The 26,703-nt window shown below is 35.3% G+C and overlaps 1 protein-coding gene across 2 annotated transcripts in view; it reads right to left on the bottom strand.

Moving 5' to 3' along the window:
- The window catches only part of GABRB2 (gamma-aminobutyric acid type A receptor beta2 subunit), a 238,096-nt gene that overhangs the window by 16,989 nt on the left and 194,404 nt on the right, over positions 1-26,703 (bottom strand). The window contains exon 10 of one of the 2 annotated variants that reach the window (XM_029942911.1): positions 22,370-22,483. The exons of the other annotated variant lie outside the window; for it this stretch is intronic. Within the exon in view, the coding sequence (XP_029798771.1) occupies positions 22,370-22,483 (114 nt within the window). The remainder of the gene's footprint in view (positions 1-22,369; positions 22,484-26,703) is intronic. 2 annotated transcript variants of the gene reach the window in all.

Here is a 26,703-nt window from a genome sequence, read left to right as displayed (position 1 = left end):
AACCTCATAAGTAGCCTTCGTAATTTTTTGTGGCTTAATCTCTTTCATTCCTTTTACTTTCACAGAATCAAATTTGTTTCTCGAGGAAAATGATTCCTTTCTATGTATGTGTTAATTTATGTGCAACTCATTAAGAATGGTATATAAATGACAGGTCATGTGTTTTATTTATTTTTTTTACTTTTATTTTTTGAGGGGGAGAGGGGTGAGGGAGAGGGAGAGAAAAAACGCCAAGCAGGCTTGCAGTATGGAGCCTGATACAGGGCTTGATTTCACCACTGTGGGATCATGACCTGTGGCAAAATCAAGACACAGAGGCCTAACTGACTGAGCCACTCAGGCGCCCCAGAGATCATGTATTTTTAAAAAAAATAATATTTGTATTGAGATAGAAGGATGAATGCTAAATTTAGGGGAAATGAGACTACATTCAAATTGCTACATTTAATAATAATAAAGTACAATTAATAAAATATATGATGAGTTAAATAATTTATTTTGGAAGGTTGATAGAATTCTTTCTGGGTTCTTCTTTCTAATTTAATAAATAAAGTTACTAATTTCAACTAAAGTTGAAAGTCAGGAGTTGTTTTAATTTTATGGAAAAATATAAAGTATTGGAATCGTATTGAAATTCCATGAAAGAGGAAAAAGTGAAGGAAACTGTATTCACAATCTATTAATTCTAATGGACATTTCTCCCATCCAAAGGAGGGACTTGCCTTGAATTACTATAGATCCTTAAGATGAGTGGAATAGAGGCAGGTTTGAAATGAGCTTAGTTAAGCCCAGAGTCTTATTTCGATACATTTCAGACAGGTAGATGTAAAAACCTGCCCCCCTAATCCTGACAACTCAAGCAACTTCTAACACCTGGAAACTCAGGTCCTGAGAGGTAGAAGTGTGTTCCAGTTCAGTTTCCATTTGAATAATTGACTCAAGTCCCAAGCTGTAGAGAAACAATCTAATCTTTTTATTAGCCGGTTCCTACAACTCAATGCATTATGGGTGAAGACTTGCTAAAGATTTTTATATACACCATGTAACTAGTAATTCACAATTTCCCAATCCATTTTAACTAATACCCTAGAGAACATTTGTGTTGGTTTCTTTCTGCAAAGCTACAAACATGTCAGTCGAGGGTTTCTAATATTTAGGGTAGGGAGAAGAGGAAGAATGGGTAACCTTTAGCCAAGAAGGAACTACATTTTCCCTGTAGGGCTTACATATGTTGTCAAGGTGATGACAGTGTATGTCCCTAATAGGGAAAAGGGGAGGTTTCTCCAGCTAAGTGCCCTTGCTCTTCATAATATTCCCCAGCCCAGGACAGTGAGTAATAAATGTGCCAATTGATCAGGTTAAATTTCAAGACTTATTGGCAGGTTATGATTGACTTAAAGTTTGTGATCCATAATTATTCTAGGTCATTGGTAGACTCATGGTTTTCTCTTGTTATTGGGTTTTGAAACTCACCCAACCTTGTCCCATAAGCTAATGAGGATGGGGGTTGGGCATATAGAACCACCCAATGCCATTGCCTCATTTCTGTGTCAGAGGGAAATTACCATCTGCTTCTATCTTTTGTCTAAAAGCAAAGAAGTCAAGGTTTAATTTATGTCCTCCTTAGTAAAGGCACAAATATTTTAATGCAGTTAAAAATCTGACAGTTCCTCTCCCTGGAAGATATTGACTCAAAAGAGAATTAGACTACTTTAGACAAACAAAAATAAACTATCTAGACTATTATCACTTCCACTTGTATGTATTAGAGACACTTATTCCCTTCACAGAACCTAACCTACTACCTCTTATTGTTTCTCATTTAATTTAGCTAAGAAGCCAGAAAGCTGACTTAATGCAGACCAGGTAGACAGGATTCCAGGGAACATGGAATAGGGTAACAGAAAGGAGCAACATATTCAACTCCACAGAGATGCAAGGAATATAGCCAGTGAGCTTGGCTTCTATGGATTTAGAGTTTAGTTTGGTTCTTGAATGGCAGGGGACATTGTTGGTGGCCAGTGCTGCTGAAACGGGTATCCACAACAGAGGTGGGTTGGATGGGGAGGGCATGTGGATTCACACTGATTACTGAATCCTATGAGTGGGAGTTGAGACACATGATTAGCATTAATTAGCACTGGATCTAGTAGCTCTGCTTTAAAAAACTGCACCAGTAGAAACTGACTCAGCAGTACTTAAAAGGGGGTATAGACAAAATAACTTAAAGTGTATGTTGTAAGCATGTACCCACTGTATACAACAAAGGAAAAATAACTGATGCTAAGGGCAGTCCGACTACAGAAAAGATGTCTTCATAGCAAATATAAATGACAAATATTTAATTACAACAAAACTTTTTATAAGCTCCAGATAGTTTCTTAATAGAACATTACTATCACTGAATAATATGCATCTGTTTGAATAAGACCAAGGAATTTCTAACATTTGTGTCATCAGATAACAGGGAGTAGGAGGATTCAGATTCATCCTTCCTCACTCTTATGTATCTTGCATCATTCACAGTTCTGTTCAAACGTTCTGTCCACCGGGGAGGCTTCCTTAACATACTCCACTCTGTCAGGTCCTCTGAGACATACTCTGATAGCAATATAGACATTTCCGTCACAGCCTTTATTATCACTTATGTGTTATTTCCATAGATGTTTATTGAAAGTATATCCTCCCTTTAACATGTGGTCCCTGTGAGGGCAAAGGGCATGTGTGGTACGGACTCAAGAAATATCTGCTGATTAGCAGGTAATATTTTTAGTCAATATTTAGAAGCAGGCCTATCTGCATACTACATTCCAGGCAGTAGGTTAGAAGCATTCTGCACGGATTATGGCATATATTCCTCAGCATAGTCTTCTGCAGTAGGTACTCTTATTGACTCTCATTTCATAGATAAGCCTGCGGAGGCTCCAAAATTTTAAGCCACGTGCAGAAAGAAACATAATGAGTAAATAAGGGATCTGAGATTTGAACCTAGACAATCCTACTTCAGAGTCACCATACTTAAGACTAATGGTACCTGAGGATTTATATGTACCCTGGAGTGAAATTCCCTACTGTGTTGAAGGGGAGACATTTCGGAAATATAAGCATACACAAGGCATCTGAAGGAACAGTGACAAGAATAGGGCAGAGGCAGCAGGCAAGTAAGAGATTATGGCCTGAGCTCAGAGAGAGGGAGGACAAAGGTAGCTCTAGGCCTTTATAAAAGGGAAAATCAAACCGATCAGCCATGGAAAGGTGAAGAAAGGGGGAGGTTAGAGAGGGGAGCCCCCTATTCTACACAACATTACATTCAATAAGTGCCAAGTTAGACAGCTTGAGGGATATCATCTTTTCCTTCTGGACTTTTCCTGTTATCTTTACTTCATTTTAGAAAGAATCACTAAGTAAAATGAGAGGGCTTCATGTTAGATTTTATTTATTTATTTTTAAAATGTTTTCATTTTCGAAAAAGAGAGACAGAGTGTGAGCAGAGGAAGGACAGAGAGAGAGGGAGACACAGAATCTGAAGCAGGTGTTAGGCCTGAGCTGTGAGCACTGACCCTAATGCAGGGCTTTAACTCACAAACTGTGAGATCATGACCTGAGCTGAAGTCGGACACAACTGAGTGAACCACCCAGGTGCCTCATGTTAGATTTTAAAATAGGCTAGCAGAGGGCTGCCCTGGTGGCTCAGTTGGTTGAGTTCAACTCCCACATTGGGACCTCTGCTGTCAGCACAGAGCCTGCTTCAGATCCTCTGTCCCCCTTATTCATGCTCTCTCTCTAAAAAATGAATAAACATAACAAAATAAAGTAAAATAGGCTAGCACAGATATCCAAACTCCTTACCCCTAGGCTATAAGAACTCTCAGGGTAAACCTATAAGCATTCACCTTCTCTTAGTCTGAGGCATTAGTGGGCTCTGAAGCTATACTGCTTGAGACAGAAACAGACTGGGCTAAGGACAAGGTCAAAAAGACATTTAACCTTTCCAAGACTCACTTTTCTCAACTGTGAAATAGGTAGAATGATACCTGCCTTTTGGGTGATTGTAACAATTAAATGAGATGATTCATAGTGCCCTATATGATAAACTCACAGAACAGTAACTTTTATTATGGAGTAAGCGGGTAAAGGAATTGGACTTGTGTTATATCACAGTCAGAAGAGGTTTAGGAAAGGTTTAGGTTTAGTAAACCAGTTCCTGACATAAAACAGCCTTGGAAGTGGTGACAGAGGATGACATACAGCATGTGCTCAATTACTCTTTAAGAAACAAATGAATGCATTCCCACCAACAGTGCAAAAGGATTCCCTTTTCTCTGCATCCTTGCCAATATATGTTGTTTCCTGAGTTGTTAATTTTTGCCATTCTGATGGGTGTGAGGTAGTAGGTATCTCATGGTGGTTTTGATTTGTATTTCCCTAATGAGTGATGTTGAGCATCTTTTCATGTGTCTGTTAGCCATCAAACTTTTCTTTTTCGGAAAAGTGTCTATTCATGTCTTCTGCCCATTTCTTCACTGGATTGTTTTTTGGGTTTTTGGTTTGTTAAGTTCTTTATAGATTTTGAATACTAACCCTAAACTGCAGCTACTCTGGAAAACAGTATGGAAGTTACTAAAAAAATTAAAAATAGAAACTCCTTACAACCCAGCAATTGCACCGCTAAGAATTTATCTAAAGGATACAAAAATGCTGATTCGAAGGGGCATATGTGCCCCAATGTTTATAGCAGTGCTATCAACAATAGCCAATTTATGGAAAGAGCCCAAATGTCTATCGACTGATGAATGAATAAAAAAGATGTGGTATATATATATGTGTGTGTGTGTGTGTGTGTGTGTGTGTGTATGTCTGTGTCTGTGTACATATACACAGACACAGACATACACACTATGGAATGCTACTCAGTGATGGAAGATAATGAAATCTTCCCATTTGCAACAAATAAGCCAGTCCAAGATAGACGGATATCATATGATTTCACTCATATATAGAACTTGAGAAATTCAACAGATGAACATAGGGGAAGGAAAAGAAAATTAAGATAAAAACAGAGAGGAAGGCTAACAATAAAGGTTCCTAAATACAGAGAACAAACTGAGGGTTGCTGGAAGGGAGGTTGGTTGGGGGATGGGTTGAATGGGTGATGGGCATTAAGAAGAGCACTTTTCGGGATGAGCACTGAGTGTGATATGTAAGAGATGAATCACTGGATTCTACTTCTGAAGCTGAGACTACACTGTATGTTAACTAACTTGAATATAAATTAAAATAAATAAACAAATGAATGTAGCAATACACATGTGCTACTCTCTGCTATAGTCCCTTTGGCAGGGAGCTTCCTGTTGGTTTTGGACTGTGTGAATCTTCTAGTTTCAGTCTTCCAGGAAAGTGTCTAACGTGGAGACCTCATTATTCACAGGCCTAATAAAAGAAACTGTGAATAATATATCTTCCTAATGCTTAATTTTGTTTTGGTTCTTTATCCATACAGTGGGCAGATGCAGGAGGCAATGCAAAAGATCTATTTTGTTGTTTGCCAACAGGAACAGTCAAATTTGGGGAAGGAAGAGCTTGCACCCAGGAAAAAAGCTGCTTTCAGATTTATTTCCATCTTCTCATGCTTATGGGAAATGCATTTTTCTTTCTCCAATTAGGTACAACTATAAGGAGAGTTTCATTATGATGATAATGATGATATAAATAACATTTTATTTTTTTTTAATTTTTTTCTAAAAATATTTTTTATTTATTTTTGAGAGACAGAGAGAGACAGCATGAGCAGGGGAGAGTCAGAGAGAGAAGGAGACACAGAATCCGAAGCAGGCTCCAGGCTCTGAGCTAGCTGTCAGCACAGAGCCCGACAAGGGGCTCGAACCCATGAACTATGAGATCATGACCTGAGCTAAGGCCAGAAGCCAGACGCTTAACTGACTGAGCCACCCAGGCGCCCCTAAATAACATTTTATAGATCGTCTTTGTGGAACACTATTTGAAATTTCAGTGTAGATAAGAATATATATATGTGTGTGTGTATATATATATATACACACACACATATATATATAAAATTAAGTCTTAAAAGCATGAGTTTTGAAATCAGCTTTGTATTCTAGCTTCTCTGCCATTAGCTGCTATGTCCTTGGTCAAGTTTAAAAACTTAGTTTCTCATCTTTAAAATGATGTTAGACCACATCATCTTTAAAATAAAGCTACATCATATGACAGTTTTTGTTTAAGACTGAGAGAAGATATTTAAGGAGCCTACTGTCACGTCTGGCATACGATTAGGTGTGTAACAAAAGGTAACCATCGCTACCACACTTCAACTTTAAAATTCCTCAACTGGGAAAGAAAGTATAAATTCACTGGTTTACATTGGCAGGTAAAACTAATTACTTACCTTTTCCCATTAGCCCTCTGCAGTAGTTTGTAACTGAATCTGTCCCACCCATCTGTAACAACAGGAGAGATCGATCCTCTGTTTCAGGTGTGAGCCTGATTGCTTTAAGCCAGCCTCAGTATTTCCCCTCCCCTTGTCACGGATTGGTCAGGAATGGGAAGGCATAGGTCCATTGAATCAATGAAAAGAAAGGAAAGGTTTGTTGGAGGCATTTCATGGGGGGCTGGGAGGGTGGTCTCCATCTTTCCCTCTGAATATGAACGAAGAAACATGGAGCCTTGTTGCTACTGGCAGCCCAGAACAATGTTCCGGCTGGCTGGCTCCCTGTCTGTCTCCATCTCTCTGTCTCTCTCCTCACTTCCCGTACCTCTATGCATGCTTTGCATAGACCGAATACGTTAAAGTTGTATAGAAAATAAAAAAGTCTCATTAATAAAATTAAAAATAATAATTTCAATAATTTCTGATAAAACTCACCCTAGGACAATAGTAACATCATGTATAATTCATCTATACTTATATATATAAATATATATATATGTTTATATCTCATATATAGATATATAGAAATATAGAAGCACTTTTCCAAATTCAGTAATCCTGTGAGAATAGTTTAATGTTATCCTATAGCAATTTTAATAAAAATGCCCTCCATTATTTAAGTCACTTATGTTTTATCAAATGGCTGGCAGATTTTTATTTCATTGCCTTCTACAAGTCAGAATGAATTTGAAAGGCCGAGCAAGGTCTTATTACCTAAGGCACAGAGAAATTTTTTATCCCAAGTTGCAGAACTTTCCAGAGGCTGAGCTAGGCACAGTGTCCTGGTTTCTTTAATCCAAGTTGTATTCTGTGGCTTGCTCTGCCAATGACAGAACTGAGAAAAGATATTTTAAAACAGCTTCACATGCAATCTGTGATTAAATTGTGCAACTGAGAGAGAGAGATCTAGGTTTATGTTCCAGTTTTAGTTTGTCCGAGCTCTACCGCTGACTAGCTTAGTTGACCCTGAGCAAGTCACTGACATTCACGGATTTCTGTCTCTGCATATAAAATGGAGACATCACAAGAAATTAAGATTGTAAGTATGCACGGTGATGGATGTTATCTGGACTTATCTTGATAATCATTTCGCAATATATACAAATAACAATCATTAGGTCAATTATACCTTAATGAAAAAAAGGAACAAAAATGCAACTACAAGTAAAAGGAAGTGTTAATTAAAAACAACAAAAATTATTTTGAGGTGGAGTTTCCTATTCTTTTTTTAACTTTTTAAATGCTTATTTATTTTTGAGGGACATTTTTGAGCAAGAGAAGGGCAGAGAGAGAGGGAGACACAGAATCTGAAGCAGGCTCCAAGCTCTTAGCTGTCAGCACAGAGCCCAACTCAGGGCTCGAACTCACGAACCATGAGATCATGACCTGAGCCAAAGTTGGCCGCTTAACCGGTTGAGCCACCAGGTGCCCCATGGAGTTTCTTATTCTTAAGTCTGAGATAGGCACAAAGCCGGCGAATTGACCAACTGGTCTCGGAATCATCTCTAGAACCTTCAGTCTAGACATTCTCAAGGCATCATCCACTACTCCTCCAGGGTTGGGATTCATTTGCATTCGCTGGGCTAGGTCCTTGCTATTCAGTGTGGTCCAGAGATCAACAGCTTTGGCACTTCTAGGAAGGTTATTAGGAGTGCAGAATCTCAAGCCTCATCCTAGACCTATAGAATAAGAATCTGCACATCAGCAAGATACCTAGACAGCTTTTGTGCACATTAAAAAGTGAGAAGCACCCTGTTAGATCATCTCTCAGATGCCTTAAAGTTCAGAGTCAATAACTGTAGGATTAAAAAAAATGAATTTTCTAAGGACCCTGGGTAGCTCTCCAAGTCTGCTAAGCCAAGTCTTCAATGTCTCTACACACAGGTGTGGAAGAGTTAATCTGCAATGTTTTTTGTGCTCCCCTTTCAGAATATTGAATTAATCACAATCGAGGCACCAGCTAGCACCCCCTCCAGGGGGAGAGTGAACTGGAGAGGGAGTGATTAAGTCCACTTGAACCAGGAGTCCTTATGTGGTGGTGTCTGACAGCTTCTGTACATTTAGCCAATTACATGGTGAATTACCCCAGTGAGAATTTGCCAAATGCACCATCCACTTCCACAACCCAACCCTTGTTGAGAGACTGCTGTTAATCTGACACAGTGTTGTCAAACATCTCTCTGTTCCATTTTGATACCAAATGACCCTTGGCCCTGAGATTTGAAGATGATGGTAGACAGTACATGATTAAATTTAGAAAACATAGGCTACATTGACTTAGGAAGTTAGGAATTTAGGGAGCTAGGAAAGAACATCAAATCTGAGCTGATGCTTTGCTAAAGAATAAAATATCAACTAGTCTCTGTGTCAAATATTAAAAACCTTCAAATAACAACAACAACAACAACAACAACAACAACAACAACAATGTGGGTTCGAATCCCAGGTTTGCAACTTACTGTGTGACTGAATGTTACTTCTTTGTGGACTTCAGCTTTTGTCACTGGTAAGATTTTAGGGGACTGTAAGAGTATTTAGTAACTCAACAAGATTCATAATGTTACGAACATCAGAATTATTTGGGGGATGTGCTAAAATTTAAATTGTTAGCTCATCAGAAATTCTCATTCAGTAAATACAGAAATGGGCTGGGGTTCTGCATTTCTTAAAGTTTTGGCTAATGTTGTGGTCTGAGGATAATGCCATATAAAATGTTACTATAGGGCAGTGGATAACGAAAATTCAAGTAAGGTGCTTGTAAACACTTGGTAAATATTAGCTTTTAGAAATATATTAGCAGTAGATCAGAAATGTCTTGCTAAATGTTATACACTGGTTAGGAGCAGGGATGGAACACTTTCTACTGCACCAGAATGGTTTTCTGTTTACTAACACTTGTCAGAGTACTTTGTTGAAAACTGTAAGGGATTGAGGAAGGATACAGATCAAATTGTTATGTATTATCAAGTCAAGGAGTTAAAGGCAGTGCTGCCCTATGGGCAGGTTATGCCAGAGAACTGAGGTCTCTGTTATTTAATTGCTGTGTGTCCATGGACTAGTCAATCTATCTCTCTGGGTATCAGTTTCGTCATTTATAAAATGGGAAGATTCTTTAATATTCTTTCACAGGCTAAAATACTATTGTTCTGTCATAACTAAGTATATCCTGGGTGAACAGAAGAGCTCTTTGTTCTTTTTTTCCCCCTGAGATGGAATGTGCCTTTTATTCTATGAAGCTTTTCCTGTATATGCATCTAAAGGTAACGTCTCTCTCCTCTGAAACTCACGTAGCATGTGTCATGTGTACCATGTACTATTCATTCTGATCATGTCGTACATTTTAAAAGAATATTACAGAGACAGTTTTTCTGAATTCAGAAACAAATCTTAAGGAATTGGGAAAAGTCAGAGTTCTGTTCCACGACAGACATCAATTTTGAGGTTACTGCTTAACTAAAGCTTACTTTGCATGTACTTCCTCCTGCAATCCTTCAAACTATCTTTTGAGGGCAGAACAGTAAGCCCTATTTTACAGATGAGAAAACTGAGGCTCGAAGAGCTTTCTTAGGCTGACATGTCTAATAAGTGAAAATTTATGGGGCTTGAACTCAGAGCTGCCTCAAATCCAAAACTGAGTAGGTTTGCTGCAGCTAGCTAGGTGGGCCTGTGCTCTTAACAGTGATGATACTGTCCAAGTGCAAGAGTTTGATAAGTGTGCTGAATGATCAACACACTTGTGATGTTCCTTCTAACTCTGTGTCCCTTATGGGCTAAGTTTAGGGTTATCCTACAGCTGGCTGTGATGAGGGGAGCAATAAGAAAAGCCTTTCATAGGAATGCAGCCCCTGTGTTTGGTGCCAGGGGACCAACATTGTCAACTGCCGAAGTAAACCACCCTACTCCTTGGAGGGAATGTGAAATGTTCCACACAGCAGTATTCACCACTAAGGACTCCTTATTGCAGTGTGCTCTCTGGTACCTGGGTCAGCAGGCTTGTGCTCTGGGATTCAGAGACGCCTACCCCCCTGTAGGGAGTCACCACAGTATCTGTGCCTCCGTGGGAGAGACTAGCTATGGTGACTTTGAATCTGGTCCAGCTTCCAGAAATTTTCTATAGCAGAAGCTAGTAGCAGTACTGAGAGGCAAAGAGACGGCTTGGATATTGCTGAGGGAATCTTAAAAATTATGTCAGGGTCCATTTGTGTTATGTCTCCCATGGTGCTCTTTGCCAAAATTAAACAAGCATCAAGCGATTCTGTAAACCTCTTCTCAGCAGAGGCCATAAAAAATTCCTAATTTGTTTGGGAACACAAGACTTGCTGGAGTAACTTAGTTTTTTTTTTTTTAACAAAATAATTTAATATTAATGGAAAGATGGATAATAAAAGTTTAATGCCAGTCCTTAATTCCCATAGAACACACAGTTTTCTTTCTATTTTTCAACAGTTCATAATCTTTCCAGAGTTTTTTCAGTAATTATTGTACTCATGATACTAGGACTATTACTATATTTCCTAAAATCTAAGATTTTAACAACTGCAAAGTATACCATTAATTTCTTGGCACATTTTTATAAAGAAGAAAAGGAAAGAAATTAAATATCTGAATGGTAAGTATCATACTAACTTCAGGAGCTTTTCAAAAGTGAATCTTTGGGGCACCTGGGTGGCTCAGTCGGTTAAGCGTCCAGCTTTGGCTTGGGTCATGACCTCACAGTTCGTGGGTTCGAGCCGTGTCGGGCTCTGTGCTGACAGCTAGCTCAGAGCCTGGAGTCTGCTTCAGATTCTGTGTCTCCCTCTCTCTCTGACCCTCCCCTGCTCATGCTGGCTCTCTCTGTCTCTCTCTCCCAAAAAGAGGTGAATCTTTGTTTTAAAATCGAAAACTATGGCTTGCTTTCCCTTAAAGACTATGCTAATGATACACACGGTGGGCTTGACCGCCAGTACCGATCTAACAGCATGAAAGCAGTGTGAGCAGTGTGGTAGTGGCGCTGTATTTCAATTTCTAGCACAGAATAGAGCACCTGAAGAGGCAAAGTATTACTGCTGCTTTGAAAAATCACAAAATGGTACATATAAAGTTTTTCTTCTGTTTATTAAATTTTGTTTCCTGGCAACATGGGCACTCAGAACAAATATGTTTTCAAAATTTAACTCCTTGGCTGTGGTTCTCATCCTAGGAAAAGACCTCATCGAAGGGAAAGGAATCATAGTAAATGTTGGCCTTTTGCAGAATAGGAGATGATCAGGTTCTCTAAGTAAGAAGGGACTCAACAGAGAAACTGACCATGCAATGGAGAAGAACATGGCAGTAAGATTCAAGGGGCTTTCATTGGTCGTGGAAATGGGTTTCATCAATGAATTCCTAGGTGTCTGTTCTATTTACTCATTTATAAAATCAGGATTACATTTACCTTCTACGTATCTGGTTATTCTTGAGATAATTAAATGAGCTATCACAGGAAGCACATTGAAAAAGTATAAATAATATACCAGGACACAATATTATCAAAATCTAATGGACCTACTCACTTGGTTATTTACTATTTATTTTATAACATACCATTTAATTTATAGTCCAATTTATCCAATATAAGAATTATATCTTATGTAGATGCTTTAAATTTAGAAGAGGAGTTGGATTCATAGTACTTTTAGTCGTTCCTAACACAGTAAATTATTTTATAATATTTTTTCTCTGTAGATATTTTTTCCACATTTTTCCAAAGGAAACTTATTAAATAAAATGGGTTTAACCACAGACTATGGTGTATACTCTGTACAAGTGTTTGTAAATTTTAAGTTAATAAGCATTGCTTGTGGTAGAAATAAGTGACAGGAGGTCTTATCAGAGAAAGGCTGTAAGACTATGAATTTTAGGCAAAAGGCTCAGTAAACATTCTAGAACCACATGAATTTTTTAACAAAATTAAATTTACTTATATTTTTTGGGAGAGAAAGTGGGAGATGTGGGGGGAGAGAGGGAGAAGAATAGGGAGAGAATCTTTAAGCAGGCTCCACCCTTAACACGGAGCCCAACTTGGGGCTGGATCTCACAATGGCTCAATCTTGACCTTGAGATCTTGATCTAAGCCAGAATCAAGAGTCAGAGGCATAACCAACTGAGCCACCCGGACACCCCTAGAATCACATGATTTTTAACGTGGATTAGATCATGGAGATCACATCCTTATTTTGAAGGACAGGTTGACTTTTCAGATATTACAAGTATGTCTTAAGTGCAGAATTAAAACTTAAATCTGAAGTCTCCTGAGTTAGAGAATTAATTAACTCTGAGTTAGAGAATTAATTTTAACTTGAATTTCTCACATTTCTTAAGAAATTTAGTAACTTTTTATATATTTATGTGGTATTTGAATTAACTCTCTAACTCTCTAACTCTATACTGAGTTAGAGAATTAATTTTTTCATGGGGAATTCTATCTCCAGGGATTTATAGGCAGTGTTGCTATAGGTGTGTCCAAGCCTGAAAAAAATATTAGGGAGTCTATTTGTCTAATGCATAACTGGTGACAACACTGACAAGAAAGTCAGATAGTAAGGGTTTGACCACTCCCAATTGAAACTAGTTACTGTTTAGTCCAGACTATTCTCTCCCTCTTTCTTCATCCCTCACTCTCCCTACACCCTGCTTTCTTCCTTCTTTCCTTCCTTCCTTCCTTCTTTTTCTTTCTGACAGTAATAATTATTAGAACAGAATAGAAGCATACTTATCAGAAATAAGCATGTACTACTTCTATGTAATTGGGCTATTCTGGTTAAGTTATATATGAAACACTGCGAAAAGTAGGAATTGTATTTGTGTGTGGTATTTGAGTGAGTAGATATGGTGAGTGAGTGTGTGCGTTAGAAGGAGGGAGAATATAGTAAAAGGACCATGGGATCATATTGGCAAAACAGGTGGGAATATGTATACAGATACACATTCACACACTGTCTTAAATTTTAAAAGTAATATACACTCATTGTGATAGTTCAAACACTGTAGTAAGACATAAAATGAAAAATGGGAGTATTTATATCATCCATCCCACTCCCTAAATATAACCACTGAGAAAACTAATTTCAAAAATGTAATAATGCAATAATGCTGATGCTATTGGTTTTACCCCTGGAAAAATATAAAGTTGATCATTCTCTTGCACTAACAGTAATATGTTACTCAAGATGGATTAAATGTAAAACATGAAACAATGAATTAACTATGGAAAGAAAAAAAGCTTTCAGAAAAATTCATTACAGCATATGCCTAACCTAGAGTTTCAAGAGGAATTTTTATGCATTCCAGAAAACACAGAAATTATAAAATTACAAATAATTAGGCAATTTAAAAATTGAAAAGTTGTTATAGAATGAATGAGGGCTGGGAAAAATATATGTAGTACACATACTAATAAATAGTTAATATATTTATTATATTTAGACCTCTGAAAACTAAAAATCAAGAAATGGATAAGAGTAACTGTAGGCAATTCACAAGGAAGCCAATTCAAATACCACATAAATATATAAAAAGTTACTAAATTTTTTAAGAAATGTGAGAAGTTCAAGTTAAAACAAGATTATACCCTTAATAAATTGTGAAGAGCAATCAGTAATCAATATTGTGGAAGGGAGAATGAGAAAGGGAATCTGTTCATACAGAAATATAAACAGATACAATAGATGTATGAAAGAACGATTATAAAATATTGGGTATTTTTTGCCCTCAGGAAAAAGTGGGATTTCAGCGGTTTCTACCTTTCTTATTTTTACCTATTATTAAATGAAAATAACCATCTGCTTAAAAAATGTAATTAGAAAGAAGATTAAAAAATTATGTTCCTTGTGGAAAGAAAAGTTTTACTTGAATAGAATGGTAAGAAAAAAAGAAAAAAAGAATGGTAAGAGAAAATGGTAAGAGAAAAAGAAAAATATAGAAATGAAACATTTTTACAATCTCAAATATATGATTCTCTTCTGGATTCTGTATTTTCTGTTTTTCTTTTTACTTAATCCATGTTTATTAAAATATTTATACATGATTTTCTGTTTTCTATGCATCTTTTCCTCTTTAAAAAATATTTAGCTCTTGGGAGGGCCTGGGGTGGCTCAGTCGGTTAAGTGCCCGGCTTTGGCTGAGGTCATGATCTCACAGTCTCACAGATCTTTGGCTCAAGTCCCACCTCCAGCTGTCGGCACAGAGCCTGGAGCCTGCTTCTGTAGCTCCCTCGGTCTCTGCCCCTCCCCCACTCAAGCTCTATCTCCCTGTCTTAAAAATAAATAAACATTAAAAAATACTTAGCTCTCCAATTTATCTAGAATTTAATCTGGAGGAAGGGGTGTGTTAAACATATGGTTTTACATTTTAGTATTCCCAAATGGTCATCTAATTACTCACTACTGCTTATTAAATAACATATATTCCCAATGATATGAAATGATACTTTTGTTAAGAATTTAGTATTATTATGTTTCTAAGTCAATTTCTATTCTCTTTTTGTAGTATAGCATTGACTCAGAGCTATACTACATTAATCATTCTGGTTTTATAATTCATTTAAACTTCTGGTAGAACTATTCTTTTCTTATTTTTTTTCATCATTTTCCTGATTCTTTTTATGCATTTTTTCTTTCTTTAAAAATTTTTTTAAATGTTTTATTTATTTTTGGGAGAGACAGACAGACAGGGTATGAGGAGGGGAGGGGCAAGGAGAAAGAGGGAGACACAGAATCCAAAGCAGGCTCCAGGCCTTGAGCTGCCAGCACACAGTCCGATGTGAACCGCAAGTACATTACCCAAGCGTTAAGTCAGATGCTTAACCAGACTGAGCAACCCAGGCGCCCCACCTTTTTTTCTTTCAAATAAACCATACATTACTGTGTTATGTTTCTAGGGAAAAAAATCTCATCCAATGAGATTACACTAAATTTCCAGGATATTTTGGAAAAAAATGATTCTCTTATAATGTTATCTTTTAAAAAAAAAAGGTTTTTTAAATGAAGTTTTCTTTTATCAAAAACTTATTAATAAAAGTATTCTTTTATCTCCTTCCAATATATACAAAATATATATAATATAAATAACATATACATAATTATAAAAATATATAATAGAAATAACACACATATATAAACACATATTATTGTTTATATATTCTTTATATAGAAAAGCTGTAGAAACTTTCCCTAAATTTTCACATGGCTTCTTTTAAAATTTCTTCCAGACTGAAATAATTTCCTTTTTGCTAAGAGTAAAATTATTTCTTTTCCTTTTCTAAAATTCCTGACTATCACTCATGGTAATTTCACTGACTAATAATTTTTGCAAAATTAAATAATAGTGATGATGATAAGCATGTATTTCTTGTTCCTGCTTTTACTGTTCTACCCTAAGACAAAATGTAAGAGATAAAGTTTGAATAGATTAAAATAAGTTAAGAAACCCATTAGCAAGAAAATATCTATCATTTCTTAATTTCCTAAAGGATTTAAAATTTATAACCAAACAGTGAATACTGAATTCAATTGATAACCTTTGAATATCTCTTGGTGATATATTGAAAGGATGAAAAAAATCTTCACCATTTCAATATATTAATATGGTAAATAATATCAAAATTTTTATTTGAAATTACACTGTATAGTTATGTTGTAAAGTAAAATTTAAGTAAATTTTAAGTAACTTTAGGTAAAGTAAAATTTAAGTAAAACTAAATTTAAAAATTTCTTTTCTCCACTGATATTCATTAATGAAGTGAATCCATAGCTTCTTTTCATATATATTTGTTTTTTTCAGATATGGTTTTGTCACTTTACTTATGTTATGCTACTTTCCAAATCCTTTGAAAATTTTTTCTTTCTTCTGTTATGATCTACAAGAGTTTAAATACCCCTAGAGATATTTACTTATAGTGTTTGGCAAAATTTATTGTCGAAATCTAGGTTAGATGACCTTTTGGAGTAGGGTTACACTATTTTGTCAGTTTTCTTAGTTTTATCTCTGGTAATCACTTGTTTTTGTTTACTCTTCCTCCTAGGGTTAGTTTTTGCTAATTTATACTTTCTAAGAATATCATGTATTTTATCCACATTTTCTAAGATCTTTGCATAATTTTCTTTTAATTTTGCCATTTTAAAAAACAGCTGTTATGCTTTTACAAACCTCTAATTTGGCTCCCTCTTTGCTTCTTTAATAAACTTGTTTTTGGCTCAATTATTGCCCTGTTTTACTTAATTTTTTTTTAAAAGGAACTGATTTTTTGTACATTGTTTTATTTTGCATTTCTATATTATTAACTTATAATAGATCTTGATGAATTACTTTCTTCTGCTTCTTTAGGATATATTGTTGATCTGTTTTTTTAACTTCCTGAATTGTATATTTAATTCACTCTTTAAAATTACTTGTGCTTGAAGCTTCTTACTGTTAATTATTTTAACCACATCCCTTGGGATTCATTATGCAGTACTTTACTCTTATTTTCTAGATGTTCTTCAAATTAATTTTTGTTGTACCTTTGACACATGAGTTGTATAAAAGTGAGGTTATGCAATGAATAATGATAATGGTAATAAAGGTAATGTTTCTGTCATTTTCTTTTTATTTCCCATCACTTTATTTAGATGCTATTTCAATTTTAATTTTATGAATCATATATAAATTATTAATCATTGATAACACCTTTAAGGGGGATTGCAACTATTATAAAATATCTCACAGTCAATAGTTTTTTTTTACCTTCACTTCATCCTTATAATGTAATAACAGTCATAACATTGGTACTACTAAATAGTGATAATATTCAATACTCACTTATCCTCAGACTTATATTTGCCTCATTTGTTTTGACTTTACATAGAATATTTTTCAATACCTTTACTTTCGAAGCATCTCTAATAAATAGCATTTTTTTGGGGTTTATTTTCTTGATTAAATCTAAGAATCTTGCTCTTTTGACAGGTAAGTTGATAGGTAAATTGATAGGTAACTGGTTAATCTTAGCAGTTAAGATAAGCTTGGTCTTAATACTATCATCTTAATTTCTACTCTAAATTTGCTTTTCAGTTGCCCTTATCCTTATTTCTGACATCTAGCATTAGCTATTTTAACTGCATCTTTATTTTATTTCCTTCTTATTATCTAAGGTTTTTTATGATTGTCAGTTTTTGATTCTTTTATCCTAACTATCCTGATACTCAAACTTTCATGTTTCAGTGTATAGGACAAAGATCTAAAAGATAAAAATGCAGATCTTCTAGCTTTCCCAAGAAAGATTTTGATTTACATTTCAAGTGGAATCTACTAAATTGTGAGCATCACAGATGACCTTAATGTAGGCAGTCTATGCTGGATCCTTCTAGGAACATGATCATAATAACCTATGCGAAATGAAATATATCCTTAATCTTCAACCTCCTGATTCATAAACTCTAAAGATAAAGAGTAAATATTGAGTCCTTGATATGAGTTAGAAAACAAATACTTTGTCTCATTTCAACAATACACATTCTGATTTATTCTTTTAATAGAGTGTTTAGTAACTAGTTTAAATAATTCACTTATCTTTTATTCTGTAACTTTAATTTCTGGAGCTGTATAGCTTTAGATTGACATGCTATCTTTAGTTCTGAATGCTAGCTCACCACCTTTTCCTATTCTAGAGCTCCTTACCTTGAGTACATTTAATTGGGGCTAGAATTTTGTGTGTGTGTGTGGTTTTGTGGATGCTATATTCATTAAAGCTTTGGAAACTGTGGATATCTTTTCTTTTCTTGCCTTTATGTATCAATAATAATATTCTTAGGTTACTTTTTCCCCCCCTCAGAATCCTATAACAGTTTTCATTGTTTTACAAAGTTTAATATTACTGTGGAATAGTTTGAGACCTAATTTTTCTCCCCTTTTTTGTAGATCATTCACTATTTCTGAATGGAAGTTTAGTAATGCCAGAAAGATATAATAGGGTGGTAATGAGATTATATAATTTTTACCTTAGGAACCAGTATACCCTTTTGGCCTACTGATTAATTTTATCACAGAAAGTACAAATATATAATGTCTAGCATATTCGTTTAGAGTGTAGCCTCTAGTCATCTTTTTCGTTCAACCATATCTTAACTGTCTAACTGTAAGCAAGTTAATTATACTCTCTGGCTCCTAGTTCATCATCTGTAAAATTATAATTACTACAATAAAAGATAATAAGGACTTTGTCATGACATACTATATATAAAGTGTCTAAGAACATAAAACACATCCAATAAGTATTCATTCTTATTATAATTTTTGACATTAGATTTTTTTCTAATCCATTTTATTCCATTCTATTCTAGCACTGTGATTCTACATGTTTAATCTGCTAAACCTGTTTTATATATTTATTATGTTTTTTCCTAAGCGGTTAGTATCTCTATATCTCTATTCTCTTCATTTGGCATGATTTTCTACAACCTGAACTCTGTGTTATTGCCTTGATATTTTGCCACACCTATTCTCTTTATTATTTAGATTCAGTTATTAGTTTCTACAAAGATTACTTTGTCTTCAATTTTGCCTTTTTAATCACCTCTTAGCATCTTGTTTATCACTTCATCCTTAATCTTTTGTTTCATATTCTCTTTAAATTTTGGGTGAGGAAAATAACCTTTTGTTATGGAAATTTAAATTTATCCTGAAGTATTTTTTTCCAATTAGAGTCATTATTCTGTCTTTCATATCCTAAATTCTTTCTTCTCTCTCCCCAACAAAATGGACACACGGAGTCATTTGTAGTTTTCCTGCACAGTTGCTATGCTGTTTCTTTGTTTATATGCTTCATTTTGATGTAGAACTTTCTATAGGATTTTCCTATTTGTTCAACTATGGCTTGGGTAGATATATCTGGATTCTGCTTGCATGAATATTAGCCCTGCTTATGTGTCTCTGTTTCTTTGTAGAGCTTCAGCTTTAGTTAAGTGTTGATTGTTTTTGTTTTGTTTTTCTATTGCTGTTTTATTCTCTGTGGCTTTTGAAGGGAGAGGAGAAAAACTACACACAGGTTTTGTATTTTTCTACCTTTACTTCTCTAACACTTTTGCAGTTGGACACGTACTAGTTTTCTAGTTCTGTCATTTTAAGGGCTTGATGACATTGTGTGTGCGTGTGTGTGTGTGTGTGTGTGTGTGTGTGTGTGTACTCCCACACTCTCATATGGTGCTAGTGGGTATATTAAACAATGGGAGAACTTTCCTAGGGAACAACTTGGAAATATCTATCACCATTTTAAAGGAACATACATTTTTTCCCCAGAAATTCTATTTTAAGAAATATATCAAGAATCAATGGTGGACAAACATGTCAGCAATGGAATGCTTACAAACAATGCAAGTATCTAACAATAGGTGCTCATACATAAATTATGGTAATTATATCAATAAAATATCTTGTTGCTATTAGAAATGATTTATACTTATATTTGAATGTATAAAAAGGCAAGTGAAAAATAGCAGTATACACAATAGCATAATTATTTATGTGAAAATATATCATTACCTATGAGTAAAAGGCAATGTTAACAGTGATTATATCTGGGTGTGGAGGTGTAAATGGTTTTCATTGCCTTTTATAGATAAAAAATATCATGAGTAAATTTTATAATTAGAAAAATAGTAATAGGACTAAACCAAGAAAAAACGGAAAAAATTGAGAAAGAGATGCAGTCTCTGCTACCATCTCTATAATGACAGCAACTATTTATTGAGTGGTCTTGGTCTGGTACTATATGAAGCCCTTAACACAGGTATCTCATTTAATCCCCTCAGCAACTTCATGAGGCAGAAATTAGTGTTCTAGTTTTAAGTTGAGGACCTTGAAGTGTGGAAAGGTTAAATATATCTAATGTCAAATGGCTCATAACAGACCATGCCTAAGTGAGACCATGCCTAAGTGAGTCTGGCTGATTCTAAAAGTCACAACTGAATACTGAAAACGAACCCAGGGCTGAAGGGGGAGGGAGAGGGGGGAAGGGGGTGATGGTCATGGAGGGGGGTCATTTTTGGGGAGAAGCACTGGGTGTTATATGGAAACCAATTTAACAATAAACTACTATTAAAAAAATTAAAAAAAAAAATAAAAGCCACCATTTTCCCAGTGGACCCTACTACCTCTGAGGATTGTCAAATACATCTTGATGCTTTTATAGGTTACAGATTTAATGGATAATTATTCAAACTTTTGAACACTAGTCCTTATTTCATATATTAAGTTTGAACTTAAAGGAGAATTCAAAGGACAGAGTAGAGACATACCCAACAAAGAAAGGTGTACAAGCAGAAGACATTAAAATTCATATTTCAATGTAAATCATAGAACATTTTCTTTAGCATGTTTTATGAAATAGGTAAAGAGTTCTTGACAAATGAGGGTCTAAATCATGGTATCAGGGAGTATCATTAACTTTTTCAAGTCATCAACTGAAAAATTTTATGCACCAAAGAGGCAAATTTTCTTTAAAGTAGTATTATGATCTAGGGATTTTCCCGAATTATCATATAACTTTACACAGTCACTAGAACAATCATGCAGCACACTTAGATTTTTGTTTTGAAAAATACATTTTTCAATTGTTTTCATCATAAACTGAAATTCCAATGGTCAAACATGTTTTCTTCTAAATGATTAGCATTCTACCCAGAATACTGCCCAACCACATCAGTCTAGTTCAATTTCAACAAGACTAGTTAGAGTTAAAAACAAGAACAGCAATAACACAAATGAGATAGCCTAAGACAACAGACATGGTAGTGGCTGGATATATAGGGGATTGGGACTAAATTAGGGATGGGAAGTTCCAAATGTCTCTTCTCCTGGGATCTACCTAATTCCACCTATCAGACTCTGTTATATGTATAACACAACAAGAAATGAAGTTAAAAGCAGCTTATAACAAAACAGAGTAGCAATTTAATAGATAAACCACACCTTTCTCCCACTCTCAATGCAATAATAATTTAGAATTAAGGAACCTGGGGTCAGAACAGTATAATTAGGGAAGAACATGATACTCAGAAGAAACAGTAACAGCTCATCAAGCATCAAGTCCTCATAGGAAAGATTCATAAGCATTCATTGTCATTCACTGCCTCACCAAGAAACAGAAATTAAAAAAAAAAAAACAGTGTTGGACAAGCAGTGGATGTTAAAACAGAATGGAAATGATTCTTCTCCTCCTCCTTCTCCAGTGTAGAGGGCAATATGAATGACAATTTGCCAATTAAGACTGCAAACACATGAGGATTCAGAAACTAAACTTGAAGTATTAGCCAAAAAAGGTTTTCCTTAGAATTCATTTCAGCCAAGAATTATAACAAGGAACAATCTCAGTTATTACCTCTTATTTATCATTATAAGTATGTGCTGAGTCCACCAAGGTAATAGTTATTAGCAAACTATATAACAATAAAACAACAAGGACTTGATGCAAACAAAACATTTCTAGACATAAATTATTAATCTAGGACAGAAAATATAGGCACCTAAATTCTGACCCAACTAATAGAAGGAAGGTACAATTCTCTACCTATTTCACTCACCAAAATAAATACAACAAAAACTAAGAAATGCGACAGTGTATAATGCATTCTATCTTCTCAATACAAATGAAAAGAAATCTCAAAATGATGCACTTGGTTTCTCTCTCTAGCACAATAATAATTGAGTGAACACTGAAGCTTAGGCTTATCATAGTTATTAAAAAAAAAAAAACCCAGGACAGCCCCCTTAGGGTTTCCTGAACACATTTAACTTATTTTCAAGTCTCTGTGGATATAAGTCAATAGGTTATCTGCAAAGACCCCATACATTATTTTACAGGGAACAGCTAAACAAATTGGCCCCAATAGAAATACAAATAAATGGATTAAAAACTGGCTATCTAACCGTATACAGGGAGAAATCGTAATTGGTAGTCCGTCTAGTTGGGGAGAGGTTTCCAGTTGGGTCCCACAAGGATCGATATTGGGTCCCATTTTGTTTAATATCTTTATAAAAAATCTGGAAGACAAAGTAGAGAATGTGCTAATTAAGTCGACTGACGCCACTAGATTAGGATTTGTGGTTAAAGTAAATTGGATATAGATAAAGGCTACTGGTCTTTAGAAAGACCCATGTTAACAGAGAGGATTTTGAATTAGTTGTATTTTTTAAATCTATCATTAAAAAAAATCTAATTCCAACCACTAGAAATAAATAGATTTAAAAGATTTTAGTGGCTTTGCATAACAAAAAAAATTAGGCACAATAAATAAAGGCAACACAGAGAGTCACAACACCCATGAATGCAGAATAAAGAATGTTCCGCAAATGGAGATCTTTTTGGCACAGTTTTATTTGGAAAACTGGTGGTTGTGGGCCTCTTAATGCAATCAAGATATTGGAGGGTTTTCAGAAACGTAAGAGTCAAGGTGGTGAAAAGGCAGCAGTAACTAAATTCTCAAAAAAAATATACACAATTATTGGCAGCAAAATAAACAATGAACAATATAAAGCTTAAAGGGAAGAAAAGAGAGTTGAAAACTTGGAAGGGATAAGCATGAAAAGTAAGTGAAAGTAATGAAGAGCAAATTCTATAAGAAAACACACACACACACACACACACACACACACATACATACATACACACAAATAGAAGAATGCAAGGGATAATAGGAAGCACTATCCTAACACCAGGATAGAGATTATATATATTACATATATACATATATTTTAAATAACAACTCCATAACACTTGGAAAAATATTCAGTAGCCCTCTTGTTAGTTTGAGGTTTATTTAAAATTCTTTGTATTTTACAACTTAAATTGTTACATGGAGACAATGTCCATGATACTGGTTGTAGACCAGGGACTTTCATGTGTAAATAGGTTTTTTTTTCCCAGTGAAGTCAACTGAATTGAATATATGAAATTATGTGGAGTGAGCTTTTAAATACTTTTTTGCACTTGCTAGCATAAAAGAATGTACACTAGATACAAACTGGAAAATCCAGATCAAGTCTCAGAAATTGTGTTAGTTTTGTTATGCAACCTTGGATATTTTTCTCTCCTTAAGAGTCTTAATTTTCCATTGATGAAATGAATTAAATGGCAGGAAAGAATTGTTTCAAGAACTGCATATACTCTTGTTGAGTAAAAAAACTTACAGGAAACCAATACAGAGAAGAGAGTGGAAAAATAGGGACGTATGTCATTGAGGTAACAGTGGGCTCCCACCTGCCTATGCTTCCATTTTCATCCTTCCCTGATCTCAGGACAGAGCACAGTTTAAAAATCACTTTCGATGATCTAACATGCTGCTTCTGTCTCTAGGAAACCATCAATGGAAGCTGAAAAGGTCAATCCCTCTCCTAGTGACTGATTTTTCCAGAGCATCCAACAATACTTAGCTGATTATATGTTCCCCAGCTTTGGGGAGAAAGAAAGAAAGAAAAGAAAGAAAAGAAAGAAAGAAAAGAAAGAAAGAAAGGAAGGAAGGAAGGAAGGAAGGAAGGAAGGAAGGAAGGAAGGAAGGAAAGAAGAAAGAAAACAAATAAAAAATATAAAATTACAGTGCAAAGAATGGACATTCTTGATAAGAAATACAGTGGCATTATTCATGATGCCAACACAAAAGAAGGTGATGTGAAATCAGAGCCCCATGTAGATCTCCTCTAGCCTTTCATGCTAGAATGAAAAAGAAACCATAGGAGTCTGGAATGCAGGATGGTCACCTTTTTGTTTTAATCAAATCAAGATGGCTCTAAGTGTTCTGGCCTAAGAGATGATAAAGTTTGTAGTTGGTTGGCAATAGATTTGATAGCCAATACCTGTTGAAAAATGATTTCCTTGCATTGACTTTTAAACTTCTCACATGAACCATTCTTCTTTTAGGAATGGGATTGGACCTTATATGCTGTGTATTTACTGGGTGAAACAGGTGAACAAGCATTGGTGATACATCTGGAGTCTGTAAATTTTACTATAAAAAAGAATAATTCTGATTTATAATATTTTACAGTATTTACCACTTACTGAGTGTTTAACATATATTGAGAACTATGTTACCCATTCTCTCTTGACATTATCACAAATACTCTTCATAATAGTCTATGAGAGAAGAATTATCCCCGTTTTATAGATGAAGAAACTGAAGGGTCAGTGGCTTGTTTGCTTATTTGTTTATTTATTACCTATTGTCACACAACTGTAAATAAATGGTAAATACAGAAACTGACTGACTCCAAAACACCTTTTTAGAACTGCTGTGCTAAATTATAACTTCTGATGTCTTGATATTATGCATCTTGATTTAAGAAGGTAGAGAAATGATTCGTGTTGAGGAGTTTTAAAAATATGGGGCGCCTGGGTGACTCGGTTAGTTAAGCATCTGACTTTGGCTCAGGTCATGCTCTCACGCTTTGTGTTTGAGCCCCCTGTTGGGCTCTGTGCTGACAACTCAAAGCCTGGAGCCTGCTTCAGATTCTCTGTCTTCCTCTCTCTCTGCCCTCTCCTTACTCTTTCTCTCTCTCTCAAAAATAAACAAACACTAAAAAATTAAAAAAAAAAGAGTTTTAATAGGACAGGCATCTTAAATTTTTCTGGGCCTCAGTTTCTCATATTTGAAACTAGAGGATTGAATTAGACCAGGGTTTTTAACCTCAGCAATACTGACATTTGGGACTGGATAGTTATCTGTTAGGAGGAGGCTGTTCACTGAGCAGAAAGATGTTTGCCAGCATTCTTGGCCTCTATTCACTAGATACAAGTACTAGTCCCCTCCTCCCAGTTTTGGCAATCCAAAATATCTACAGGCATTGCCAAAGATCCTCTGGGAGAAAACTGCCTTCATTTAAAGAACCACTGTACTAAGGGAGCCCAAGTGGCTCAGTTGGTTAAGCATCCAACTTCAGCTCAGGTCATGATCCCACAGTCTGTGGGTTTGAGCCCCACATAGGTCTCTGTGCTGACCACTCAGAGCCTGGAACCTGCTTCAGATTCTGTGTTTCCCTGTCTCTGCTCTGACCCTACTTGTGCGCTCGCTCGCTCTCTCTCTCTCTCTCTCTCTCTCTCTCAAAAATGAATAAACATGAAAAAAATAAGAACCGTTGTATTAAAAGAACTCTGATATCATTTTTGTTCTCTGGTATTCTGTGCTCTGAGTTGTGGGTCCAACTTCAGCCAAGAGGATGAGTTTTTCACGACTGTGGGATCCTTGCCCAGGGAGCCATTTTCTACCTCTATCTCAGTACACTGAACCTAAAACTCTCTGAAGCTCTCCAGGTTCAGTTCGCTGTAAAACTGCCACTCTCTGGCTTTTAAATTAATCATTTAAATGCAAATTGGCATAAAAAAATAGAGTAGATGAAAGTAAAAAGAGATCAGATGTTATCTTATTAAATCAGCTTTTCGTTAGGGCAACTGATTTAGATTCAGTTCAAATGCAGTCCTATAAGATAGTATTATTTACTAACTTATTTAACTAAAGCTACTATATCAGAAAAATTAAAAAAAATGGTTTTTAAAGGCGTTTTTTCCTTTGACAGCCTGACAGAGAACCTAGTGACAGATTCTAATAAGTGAAACGTCAGGCACTGTAAAGAAATTGACAATTTTCTAGACCTGTGGGTCATTAGCTACCAAGGGCCATACTTAAAATTTGCATCATTACAAATATTATCTCCTGGTGAAGAAGTGTCTTTGATTAGAGAATAGTCTGAGACAGAGAGAGAGAGAGAGAGAGAGAGACTGACCAACCTATGGATATTTAAAAACATTAGTGAGATAAAGATTTTATTGTGTTTGCTCCAAATAAAACTCAACTGCAGAAATTATTTGTGGTGTGCTATCCTTGGAATTCAATTGAAGTCAGAAATATTAAAATGTCAATTAAATAATGATTGATCTAGTTAATAATCCCAGATGGTTTAAAAGTATTACTGTTTTCCTAGTTTCATCACAATGAACTATTTATTAAATTCAACACTATGTACTATAAACACTGTTTATGGCAGATGCTTTTACAATACCAAAGACTTAATTATCCATTTCCTACATAAAAGGTAGCTACTTTTTTGCATGGACCTCAAGCATATTGTAGTATAGAGGTGGAATTTAAGGAAAGGTATTAAGCAGGCTGTGTTGTAGCCTATGAACAAGTAATATATTGTATCATTTATCTTGAATGTATCATAGATAAGCTGCTATATAACGATTGCCACTTCAGATAGCTGTGAAATTA

This window comes from Suricata suricatta, chromosome 6 (genome assembly GCF_006229205.1).
Source record: "Suricata suricatta isolate VVHF042 chromosome 6, meerkat_22Aug2017_6uvM2_HiC, whole genome shotgun sequence".
NCBI classification, from domain to species: domain Eukaryota; kingdom Metazoa; phylum Chordata; class Mammalia; order Carnivora; family Herpestidae; genus Suricata; species Suricata suricatta.
Note: the sequence above shows the minus strand (reverse complement) of the source record. Positions and strands in the feature narration are given on the sequence as shown.